Source organism: Borostomias antarcticus (genome assembly GCF_949987555.1).
Source record: "Borostomias antarcticus genome assembly, contig: scaffold_322, whole genome shotgun sequence".
Taxonomy (NCBI): Eukaryota; Metazoa; Chordata; class Actinopteri; order Stomiiformes; family Stomiidae; genus Borostomias; species Borostomias antarcticus.
In genome coordinates this window covers 12,501-25,000 of record NW_028175664.1, presented here as the reverse complement: position 1 = coordinate 25,000, position 12,500 = coordinate 12,501, and the positions used below count along the sequence as shown (strand labels likewise).

Genomic DNA, 12,500 nt, shown 5'->3' with positions numbered 1-12,500 from the left:
CTTCCTCCAACCAGCTCAGGTGCATGCCTGCGCTCCACCGGGCCCCGGTGTTCCACCCGCCCACCCAGCACGCCCTCGACCGCAAGGAGGCGGGCTCCGGCGGCTACGGCGGCCGCCTGTCCCCGCCCACCCTCACGCCCATCCAGCCGGTGAGCTCGGCGGCGGGGAAGGCGTCGGAGCAGCAGAAGCCGCCCACGCTCCTCCCGGAGCTGAGGGAGGTGAAGGGCGCCAACGCCGGCGTCGAGACGGCGTCGTCGGCCGAGGTGTGGCGGGGGGGGCGGAGACTCGCACGAGAGGGCGGCGGCGGCGGCGATGGCGGCGGCGGGGGGAGGGTGGCACTACGGAGAGAGGAGCCGCGGGAAGCTCCAGACCAACATGGCATCCGTCATCGTCCGTCCGTCGACGTGCATCAAGTACGACGGCTCGCCGGGATCCGCCAAGGCCGCCGCCTTGGCGAAGGAGGCGCTCTCTGGGAGAGGCTTCTCAGGAATGTCCCAGGCCGAGTGCCTGAGGCTGGCGGAGGGCCGCGAGGTCGGCCCCGGACCCGGGTTCGGCGCCGGTAGGGTGATCCTGCCCAACACTAACCTGGAGGAGGCCTGTCTCCAGTACAAGAAGACCTTTCTCAGGGCGTCCCAGGGCGGCCTGTCCAGTCAGCTGCTGCACACCGGCCCTGGACCCAACTCCGTGTGCAATATGAGGACCGACCTGGTCAACCCTTTAGTGTCGGCGGCCGCTAGCTTCGGCGTGCTCACCAAAGGCGCCGGGGCGTTCTCCGAGCTGGCCTACTCCATGTCGGCCATGCCCGGCCACCGGACTGACCGGACAGACTGCCAGGCCTACAAAGGCAAGGCCATGCACTCAGGGGGCGAGATGACGGAGAGCGGCTCCTCGCGGACCACCTCCCCCGGGGGGTCCCTCCCCCCCCCCAGCCCGGCCAGCTCCACCCACCCCTCCCCCACGCCCAGCTCTAGCTCCTCCCAGTCCTACTCCACCAGCTTCGTCCACCTGAAGAAGCACAAGGCCGCGCTGGCCGCCGCCCAGTCCCGGGGGGGCGGCCCCCCGACCTCCGCCGCCGCCGGCGCCGCAACCCCCGGGAGCGGCACGCCCGAAAGCGAGACTCAGACGTCGAATCTCAAGCAGCAGCAGCACCAAGGCTCCCCTCCGCCTCCCTCTCTGGCGCAGGACTGCTCCACCCCACCAGGGGGCTCCACCCCCGGCAAGGCCAGCCCCCTGCCACCTCTCTCTAACGGTCAACCGCCGGGCCAGACGAGCCAGCCCAACTACCACAAGCTGAAGAAGGCGTGGCTGACCAGACACTCTGAGGAGGACAGGAACACCAAGCCTGAGAAGCCCACCAGCAGTAGCATCAGCACTAGCAGTACTGTTAGTACTAATACTAGTAGTACTAGTAGTATTAGTAGTAGCAGCAGTAGCAGTAGTAGTAGTACTAGTAGTGCTATGTCCGCCACGGCGGTCTCCGAGATCATCAAACCCTGTTCGGTCAACCTCATCGCCTCCACGTCCGGCGACGTGGACATGAGCAAGGAGATGAAATCGGTGAGCGGAGGAGGCACCACGCAGGAAGACAAGATGGTGACCGGCAGCGGCGGCGAGGACAGGAAGCCGGCCAGACGGGCGAGCAAGCGGACGTACGAGTCGGGCTCGGAGAGCGGCGGCGACGACTCGGACGGCAGCGAGAGCAAGATGGAGCAGCGCGCCAAGCGCCAGCCCAAGCCCACCTACAAGAAGAAGCAGAACGACATGCAGAAGAGGAAGGGCGACAACGACAAGGAGGAGGACGAGCAGAAGCCCAACGGAATCTTCCGGAGCGCCAGGGAGAAGACGAAGCTCAAACTGGCCAGCAGCAGTAAGTCCACAGACTTGTACGATATGATACGACTTGATATTATAGGATTGTACTACGATATGACGTGTTGGCGAGGAGGGGAGACATCTTACTTTATCCCTTGTCTGCGATTTACATGGACATAAAACATTTTTATGTGTTTGACATGAAAAGCTACAGACAGGGCCTATGGGACAGTCCAAGATTCACTAGCAATAAAACATCCGTTGAATGAATCAGTGACTGTCATGGACGCCATAATCCCCAACATCAATATGGGTACTGTTCACACCGCGTTATGCTAAACGGCATCGTGAAATACACCTGTAGTCTATATCACCCGGCTCTAGTTTCAGACACATCTCTAAAACATGTCAGTTCAGTCTCACAGCTCGCCGTGACTAAGCTGTTCTTTATTATCCGTTTTTTTTTTTACGCTATATCCTCCCTGTTTATATTTCTGCGACGCCGGGATACGAGTCGTCTCTTACGTTCCGGTTATTGGTTCCTAAAGAGGAGAAGGTATGTTCCTCTTGACAGCGGGGGCGCGCGGGGAAGTTCCAGTCCGACCTGCACATCTGGCCCGCAGATGTGCTTCGCCGGGGTTAAAAGCGGAGCCAGGAATGTCCACGTTTATGAGAAATACATCGCTGCCAGGACTCTTTTGAGTGCTCCCTTAACTGGAAATCTCCAAACGCTTTTAGCAGCCCCGTCTGGATTAGTGAACTCGTGGGGTTTGAGGGCAGGACGGGGGGAGACGCCGCCTGTAACCGAATCTGCGTTCTAATGCTTGAGGTCATTCCGAACCGTCGGTTTCCTCAGCTGGAGTCATAACAGGGTACGGGAAGGTGGAGGCGCTTAGCTGTGGGTTCGAGGGCTGACACTTAACCGTCCCCCGTCATTACTCACCGACGGGGATATCTGGACCGAGCCAGAACTCGCTCGCCTCGGGCATCTGTGTGCGATTTGGCCGGCTATCGCATTTCAAACGTGACATAATTGTCCCCAGGATATGCGATGCGCCGTTTTCTCGAGGAAGAGAGAGTAGGTTAGGTCAGAGAGCGGGCTGAAGATGTGTTTTCCCTTTCTTTGAGGTTTGATTGTTGAGTGACTTTCACAAAGCTAAAAAAAAAAAAGCCCTTTTGAGTTACATAACAAACTATACATTCCAAGTGGCTTCAATCAGTCAAAGGTGGTAAAAAAAGACTTCTTCTAATCTTGTGGTTATTTTCATAGGATGTTTTCATACCGAGCTTGAGGGAAGTTGACCTCTGCCCCACTGTAGTAAAGAAAGTAGAAATAGAATCCTCCACTGCCTTAATATAAACCTGGGTATCCTGTTTATAAACACCCCCCTCCCCCCCCGTTTCTCCCAGATGGTATCCCCCGCTCGGTGCTGAAGGACTGGCGGAAGGTGAAGAAGCTGAAGCAGACGGGGGAGTCCTTCCTGCAGGACGACTCCTGCTCCGAGATCGGGCCCAACCTGCAGAAATGCCGCGAGTGTCGCGTTGTCCGCAGCAAGAAGGGGGAGGAGCCGACCCACTCGCCGGTCTTCTGCCGCTTTTACTACTTCCGCCGGTGAGTGACGATGACGTCAGAGACAAGTCGCCGCCGGACGCCAACATTCACACTCCGTCACTGTAGGGAAGCTCACGCTAACCAATCACGTTAGATCATGGATAACGTCTGGGAGTGGAAAAGTAGCACTCCGACAGGGCTCTGGTCATTTGAGTACAGTCCCCCCCACTACCCACAATGCACTGCTTCTCTGTAAACAGAAACACATCCTTCCTGCTGGCCTCTATATTGTTTGTTTGTTTATCTGCGGGGGCCCCAGAGACCGATGCGCAGATGGGAAGAAAAAGAGAAAAAAATATTGTATTCTTCACTTCCTCTCTCCTCTTCGCCAGCCGCTGTGGTAGCTCACTAGTTTTTAATCCTGTAACAGAAGTCTGGGATGGGAGTAAATCTGCCAAAGAGGATTTTCTGGCTCTTAATCCCACACAATGTCAGACCCCTGCTCTGCTCTCTGTCAGTAATGTTAGTTAGGAGACTGAGAGTCTGCTCTGCTGCAATAAACAGCACTGAAGCACTGACATCACACGGCTTCATACCTAACCTGGGTTGGCCTGGCTGGCTGGCTGGCTGAGTGGTTGACTGACTGACTGACTGACTGACTGGTTGACTGACTGGTTGACTGACTGGTTAACTGACCCGACTGGCTGGCTGGCTGGCTGACTGACTGATTGACTGACTGACTGACTGGTTGACTGGTTGACTGACTGGTTAACTGACCTGACTGGCTGGCTGGCGGGCTAGCTGAGTGGTTGAATGACTGACTGACTGACTGACTGACTGACTGACTGACTGACTGGTTGACTGACCTGACTGGCTGGCTGGTTGACATGCTGGCTGGTTGGTTGGTTGGTTGGTTGGTTGACTGTCTGTCTGTCTGGTTGGTTGACTGGCTGGCTGATTGGTTGGCTTGACTGGGTGGCTGGGTGGTTGACTGGCTGGCTGGCAGTCTGGGTGGTTGACTGGGTGGCTGGTGGCCGGATGAACCCTCCATAGTATAGACCTCCATAGTATAGACGATGAGAAGTGGGGCATCTATGATAGAGTTAAAACAGGAGAATGTTCGACTGATACAAAGCTAAACAGTTTCCTTTCTCCCTATATGTCTGTCGCTATATGTGAGCATCTACGCCCGTTAGCACATCTATCCATACATCTCTGTGCATGCATACACACATGCACGTGCCCATACTAGCTGGTGCGTTAACCTCCCTCCCTCTCCCTCCCTCCCTCCCTCCCTCCCCCCCGCCAGGCTGTCGTACAGCAAGAACGGCGTGATCAGGATGGACGGCTTCTCCTCGCCGGAGCAGTACGACGACGAGGCGATGAGCCTGTGGGCGTCCGGGGAGTACGAGGACAGCGAGCTGGACCCGGACACGGCCAAGTACATCCTGGGCTACATCGGAGACAAGTTCTGTCAGATGGTCGCGACCGAAAGCAACGCCGCCAGCTGGATCAAGAAAGACGGTACGGAACACGGTCGGAACCCCCTTTTTTTTTTCTCTACCAGATTTATTTCCGTGGCCGGTTATTGAATTCATCTGTGATATGTGAAAAAATACAATAAAAGTCTAGATATCGATGGCATGCGAGAGTTAGCCCTGAGGAAGAGCATGTGTCACTAGCTCTAGTGTAAGAGAGAGAAGGAAGGAGCCAGGAAAAGAGAGAGGTAGAGAGATAGAGAGAGAGAGAGAGAGAGAGAGAGAGAGAGAGAGAAGCATGGGAAGAGCCTGGAAAAGTGGTAGAAAGAGAGAGAGAGAGAGAGAGAGGTAGAGAGAGAGAGAGAGAGAGAGAGAGAGAAGCAAGGAGCCAGGAAAAGAGAGAGGTAGAGAGAGAGAGAGAGAGAGAGAGAGAGAGAGAGGCATGGGAAGAGCCAGGAAAAGTGGTAGAAAGAGAGAGAGAGAGAGAGAGACAGGAAAGGAGAGCCAGCCACGGTCAGGGTAGCCCCGCTGCCCTACCCCCTGCCTGCTGCCCTACCCCCTGCCTGTGAATGGCGTCCTCATCCCGCCCTGTTTGTTCTGTCCCGCAGCCAAGATGGCGTGGAAGAGGGCGGTGAGAGGGGTGAGGGAGATGTGCGATGCCTGTGAGGCCACGCTGTTCAACATCCACTGGGTCTGCCAGAAGTGCGGCTTCGTGGTCTGTTTGGACTGCTACAAGGCAAAGGAAAGGAAGAGCTCCAAAGGTTAGAAGACCGACCGACCGACCGGCTTTCGGAATGTCGCATTTTCTAAAGCTCCGGCCACGAGAGCTCCTCAGCTTTCTATCTTTCTTTCTTTCTTTCTTTCTTTCTTTCTTTCTTTCTTTCTTTCTTTCTTTCTTTCTTTCTTTCTTTCTTTCTTTCTTTCTTTCTTTCTTTCTTTCTTTCTTTCTTTCTTTCTTTCTTTCTTTCTGTCTGTCTGTCTGTCTGTCTGTCTGTCTGTCTGTCTGTCTGTCTGTCTGTCTGTCTGTCTGTCTGTCTGTCTGTCTGTCTTTCTTTCTTTCCCTGTTCATTCGTTCATACTTTCTCTCTCCTATCTTTTCTCTCATTTTGTGTTGCGTGTGTGTGTGTGTGTGTGTGTGTGTGTGTGTGTGTGTGCGCATGTGTATGTGTGTGTGTGTGTGTGTGTGTGTATGCCCCTCCGCCCAGGGCAGGTGTGTAAGCGTGTGAGGGCCGGTCTCTGTGCCACAGCTCTCTGGGTGGAACAGGTGGTGTTCACGGCCATACAGATGAGATACCTGCCACGGCCTCCAGCCCGGACACACAATACTGCTGGGAGCTTAGGCTATCTACCTCAGCCATCTGCTGTGGACGAGAGAGAGGCCATGTGTGTGTGTTAATGTGTTTGTGTATGTGTGTGTGTGTGTGTTAATGTGTTTGTGTGTGTGTGTGTGGGGGGGGGGAGGGGGGGGTCTGTATGTGTGTGTGTGTTTGTATGTATGTATGTATGTATGTATGTGTGTGTGTGTGTATGTGGGGGGGTCTGTATGTGTGTGTGTGTGTATCTATGTATGTATGTATGTATGTATGTATGTATGTATGTGTGTGTGTGTGTGTGTGTGTGTGTGTGTGTATGTGTGTGTGTATTTGTGCGTGTGTGTGGGGGGTGGTCTGTATGTGTGTGTATCTATATATGTATGTATGTGTGTGTGTGTGTGTGTGTGTGTGTGTGTGTGTGTGTGTGTGTGTGTGTGTGTGTGTGTGTGTGTGTGGGGGGGGTCTGTATGTGAGTGTGTGTATATATATGTATGTGTGTGTGTCGTTGTTGCAGTAGGTGAGACGTTGAGAGCCAGAGGAGGCGGCGACGGCTGCTGCTAGTGTTGTTGTTGATATCTCCCCCGCATTGGGGAGACAGAGCGCCCTTCCTGGTGCAAACACTGCCGGCTGTCTGTCCATTGTTGCATGTTGATTAGAAAGAGAGAGAGACGGAGAGAGAGAGCGTGTGCGCGTGCCTGCGTGTGTGTATCTCTTTGTGTAAACGTGCGCGTGTGCGTATCCCGTTATCTTTGTGTGAATCTGTCTGGGTGTGCGCTCGTATGCATGTGCCAATAAAGCTGTGATTTTGAGATTCGTGCTTTTTCCCCCCCTCTCCCCCCTCGCAGACAAAGAGCTGTACGCCTGGCTGAAGTGTGTGAAGGGACAGCCCCACGATCACAAGCATCTGATGCCAACGCAGATCATCCCGGGGACTGGTACGAGCCCTTTTTCTCTATAACTCCGCCCCCTGGCGCCGGCCCAGGGCTGCTGTGGCCTGGACCGTTCAGCTGGAAACAGAACGAGGGAGGAGGGGAGGGAGGGAGGGAGGGAGGGAGGGAGGAGGGGAGGGAGAGAGGGAGGGAGGGAGAGAGAGCAGCCCAACCATAACAAAACACATGGCTCTGCCCCTGTGAAGCCCGCCAGCCACTAGCATACTGATCACAATGTTGGAAGGGACCCCAGTTACACACACACACAGACACGCACACACACACACAGGCACACACACACACACACACACACGCACCCACACGCACTATACACACACAGACTGTATTGATAGTTGGATATGGTCAATTATATATTACTCAATGTCTTTCACTGTTTGGTTTTGTAGCTTCGTTGTCCTTCCTGCTTCACAACGTTTCTCCCTCTTTAAAGACACTCTGAGACTTTGTTGTCGAAGCTGTTTGACGCGGAATCTTCCAGCTGGTAAAAACCCTTAAATAATGAATAGCATGCATCCACTAATGTGTTTGTTGTTGTCTCTGTGTGTGTGTGCGTGTGTGCGTGTGTGCGTGTGTGTGCGTGTGTGTGTGTGTGTGTGTCCGTGTGTGTGTGTGTTTGTGTGCGTGTGTGTGTGCGTTGCAGTGTTGACAGACCTGGTGAACGCCATGCACTCTCTCAGGGAGAAATACAGCATCAAATCCCACTGCGCCTGCGGCACCAAGCAGAACAGCCTGCTGAGCAAGCTGCCCTCCACCAACGGGCTCTCTCAGGTAGGAGGGAGGGAGGGAGGGAGGGAGGGAGGGAGGGAGGGAGGGAGGGAGGGGGTGGAGAAAGAAAGAAAGAAAGAAAGAAAGAAAGAAAGAAAGAAAGAAAGAAAGAAAGAAAGAAAGAAAGAAAGAAAGAAAGAGAAGAGACAGACAGAAAGACAGACAGACAGGAAGACAGACAGGAAGACAGACAGACAGACAGACAGACAGACAGACAGACAGACAGACAGACAGACAGACAGACAGACAGACAGACAGGAAGACAGACAGGAAGACAGACAGACAGACAGACAGACAGACAGACAGACAGACAGATAGGAAGACAGACAGAAAGGAAGACAGACAGAAAGGAAGACAGACAGACAGAAAGGAAGACAGACAGACAGACAGACAGACAGACAGACAGACAGACAGACAGACAGACAGAGGAAAGCCTGTTATAGTGTTTGTCACATACGTAGCTCTGTCCCAAACTGCCGGCTCTTGTTTGCACAGTTCATTTTGCTCTAGAGTTCAACAGCTGTGACCCCCTGGAACTGATGTGTTTGACCCCTGACCCCTAACTGACCTCTCACTGACCTCTGGTCCCGGCAGGTGCTGCAGAACGTTCTCAACCACAGCAACAAGATCTCATTGGTCAAGCCCGAGGCGCCTCAGCAGAACTCCTCCCAGAAGGCGGAGACTAACGGCGGAAGCAGCCCGGCCAGCGACACCAGCTCCGACTGCAAGCTGACCCCGCCCGAGTCCCAGAGTCCTCTGCACTTCCTGGCCGATCTGGCTGAACAGAAGTCACGCGAGGAGAAGAAAGGTGTGTGTGTGTGTGGGGGGCTGTCCGGGTGTGGGGGCGGGTCAACTCTGAGAACTTGGAACTGTACTGCAACACAATAACAAAACTCTGTCTGCTGGGCAATTTAACTAACGGCAGCCAGGGCCGAGGACGCCTGCCAACTGCTGAGCGAGCGTGTTCCGTGTGTGTGTGTGTGTGTGTGTGTGTGTGTGTGTGTGTGTGTGTGTGTGTGTGTGTGTGTGTTTGCGCGCATTTGAACGTGCTAGCGCACCTAATATACGCACGTCGTGTGTACGCCCATGCCTGTTTGTTCACGTGCACGTGCGTGCATGTACCGTATAAGCGCCGTGTGTGTGTGTGTGTGTGTGTTTATGTTTGTGTGTGAGTGAGAGAGTGTGTTCCTCTTGTCACCCAGCCAGCATTCCTCCAACCCTCCCATTTAGCGGTGTCCATTACTGAGGCTCTCATTCGCGAGCTCTGAGTGGCTCCAGACCGCATGTTTACACAGCCTGGCCGGGCGCATACGTTCCCCTGATGGGGGTATAGGACAGGAGAACGCAGAACGTATCACCGGAGAACAGAATCTTAATCAATCATCATCAACTGTCATTGTCAGATATCGATATGCGCCCTGGCTTTTTTTTATTTTGATACCGTCGCACTTGTGAATGATCGATAGGATCTTCGTCTCAAGCTCTCAACACGTTTCTCTGTTCCGTTTCGGGAGCTGGGATTTCTGTCAGTAGCTGACGCCCCCCTGATGTCTGTCCTCACTTCAGGAGCTAGACAGCTAGCCGTGGTCTGAAGTCGGCAGATTCGCGGGCTTTGCCGTTAACCGCCCTAAAACGGGAGTACATAAAGGTGGGCCGCGGTCCCAGGAGGCGGGTCGTCTGGCGATCGCAGGGGGTCGCCGGTTCGATCCCTGGCTCCTCCTGACCAAGCTAGCGCCCCCCCTGCGTGGCTGCCTGCCGCCACTGGCGTGGGAGCGTGCGTGCGAACGGATGAATGGGAGGCCATTGTAAAGCGGTTTGTCCGTTAAAGACTGTGAAAATGTAAAATGTAATTTTTTAATTTAAAAAAAAAAATTTGGATGACATCCTTGGTCATAGTGTGTACATATTTAACAATATATGCCCAAATATTTTTTGAAATTTGTATCAATTGATTGTATGATCTTATATCAAATCCTATGATTTTTTCCTGACTGTAAAACAAAATCTCCAAAAGGTCAACCAATAATCTCACGACATGCACCCAATCAACGTCTATCGAATCAGTCTAAAGTAGTTAGAACCCGCCCACTTGTCAACGTTCCAGTCAAATTCGTTAAGTCCCGCCCCTATAGCCTGTCGGAGTCGTAAAAACGTCGAACTACGGAAGTTCGATGATCTCACACGTGCGTTTCAGCTGGACATTAAGCTAGAAGGGCGCTATATATAAGCGCAGCCCATGTCCCATTTAACCCTTTCCATACGACCACGTCACCGGCAACATTTTAAAAATATCGAACAAATATTTAATAATATTAAAAAAATCTATAAAAAAAAAAAATAAAAAAAATTCCTCACTCCAACACTTGCTGAAAGCTGAGAAACTGCGCTTTCTAGTATTATAGGGAAAATCCAATTAATATTCAAAATGTTGTCACTGTACTTTCAGGGTTAAAAGGGTTAAACTGAACGCCTGTTTTTTCTGCGTGCGTGTGTGTGTGTGTGTGTGTGTGTGTGTGTGTTCCGCCACAGAAAACAAGGAGTCCCTGGGGAAGCCGGTGAAGGAGGAGAAGGACGCTGATGGCCTGGTGGAGGTCCTCCAGCTGCAGCACTGCAAGGCGCCGTCCCTGGTGGGCAACAGCAGCGAGCAGGGGTCAACGCTGCGCGACCTGCTGACCACCACCGCCGGCAAGCTGCGCCTGGGCTCCACCGACGCCGGCATCGCCTTCGCCCCCGTCTACTCCACCGCCGCACAGGTCAGCGCCGGACGCCGCCGCGCACGGGGCACAGATGAGGCGCACGCCACGCACACACACACACACACACATTTCTACGTTTAGAAAGCTAGGTTGGCAGGTAGTTTATGAATCCCCGAGGGGAAGTTGCTCTATTTACACCAGTCACCTTCAAGGGACATCAACACACACACATAACTTACTGTATATATCTGTATACCTAGGTGCTGACGTTCACACACACGTGCGCGCTCATAGACGAACACCCACCCACACACACACCTGCTCTGACGTCGTCTTCCCTCCCGCCTCTCCCCCACAGGCCGCGAAGGGTGGGCGGAGCATGCCCAACATCCTGGATGACATCATCGCGTCCGTGGTGGAGAACAAAATCCCGGCAAGCCGCGGCGCCAAGCTGAGCATCAAACACGAGGGCGCCCCCGCCGTCGAGGAGGCCAAGGTCGACAAGAAGAAGCCCGTGGCGGTGACCGTGACAACGGAGGAACCGGCCAATCAGCACCCAGACATCCCCCACTGCTGGCTGTACGAGCGGCGTCTGCTCTGGCTCAAAGACCACCGCAATGCAGGCAACTGGAGACTGTTCAGGGAGTGCTGGAGACAGGGACAGGTCTGTATCTCCTCCTCCTCCTCCTCCTCCTCTCCATCTCTCCATTCCCTCTCTCCTCCTCCTCCTCCGCTCCATCTCTCCATTCCCTCTCTCCTCCTCCTCCTCCTCCTCCTCTCCATCTCTCCATTCCCTCTCTCCTCCTCCTCCTCTCCATCTCTCCATTCCCTCTCTCCTCCTCCTCCTCCTCCTCTCCATCTCTCCATTCCCTCTCTCCTCCTCCTCCTCCTCTCCATCTCTCCATTCCCTCTCTCCTCCTCCTCCTCCTCTCCATCTCTCCATTCCCTCTCCTCGTCTCATCCCACCTCTCATCTAATGGAGAAGAGGCTGCTGATTGGTCCTGTGCTGGAGACAGCTGATTGGTCCTGAGCTGGAGACTAAAATACTTTACTCACTGTCCGTTAGTAAAGTATTTTAGCAGGGTTTTTCCTGGCTCAGAATGAGTCTTTGGGGGGTGATCCGCACACAATTTTTGGGGGAAACCTCTGAGTCAAGTAGCCTACCAGCGTACTGTATATAGGCCTATATTCTACCAGCGTACTGTATATAGGCCTATATTCTACCAGCGTACTGTATATAGGCCTATATTCTACCAGCGTACTGTATATAGGCCTATATTCTACCAGCGTACTGTATATAGGCCTATATTCTACCAGCGTACTGTATATAGGTCTATATTCTACCAGCGTACTGTATATAGGCCTATATTCTACCAGCGTACTGTATATAGGCCTATATTCTACCAGCGTACTGTATATGGGCCTATATTCTACCAGCGTACTGTATATAGGTCTATATTCTACCAGCGTACTGTATATAGGCCTATATTCTACCAGCGTACTGTATATAGGCCTATATTCTACCAGCGTACTGTATATAGGCCTATATTCTACCAGCGTACTGTATATAGGCCTATATTCTACCAGCGTACTGTATATAGGCCTATATTCTACCAGCGTACTGTATATAGACCTGTATTCTTTGCTGTCGTTCTGACTGAGCTCACTGACGCGGGAAATCTCCCAACATGACACAAAATGGATATGAAGATAAAATGTTTAAGGTACTGATAACCTGTCTATTAATTATCTAGATTACTAGTGGTCCAAACCATGTACAATGCAAGAAAGAGGGATGGGCTGCACTTGAAACAAACTATCAAACACATTTGGAGAGGATTTGAATTGCTGTTTTTATTCTCAATTTGTAGCATTTTGGCACTGGTGATTTTCCTTTGGCTGGTTAAAATCTCTTTGCGTGACGCCAAAAAATC

General features: G+C 53.0%; 1 protein-coding gene across 1 annotated transcript in view; it reads left to right on the top strand.

The window, feature by feature from the left end:
• Positions 1–12,500, top strand: part of LOC311329372 (putative JmjC domain-containing histone demethylation protein 2C) — a 33,384-nt gene that overhangs the window by 12,281 nt on the left and 8,603 nt on the right. The window contains 10 exon segments of the mRNA XM_084463228.1: positions 1–271; positions 273–1,867; positions 3,223–3,424; positions 4,674–4,888; positions 5,451–5,603; positions 7,001–7,090; positions 7,746–7,873; positions 8,465–8,678; positions 10,400–10,623; positions 10,925–11,230. The exon segment at positions 1–271 is cut by the window's left edge and continues 971 nt beyond it. Coding sequence (XP_084319354.1) covers positions 1–271; positions 273–1,867; positions 3,223–3,424; positions 4,674–4,888; positions 5,451–5,603; positions 7,001–7,090; positions 7,746–7,873; positions 8,465–8,678; positions 10,400–10,623; positions 10,925–11,230 — 3,398 coding nt within the window.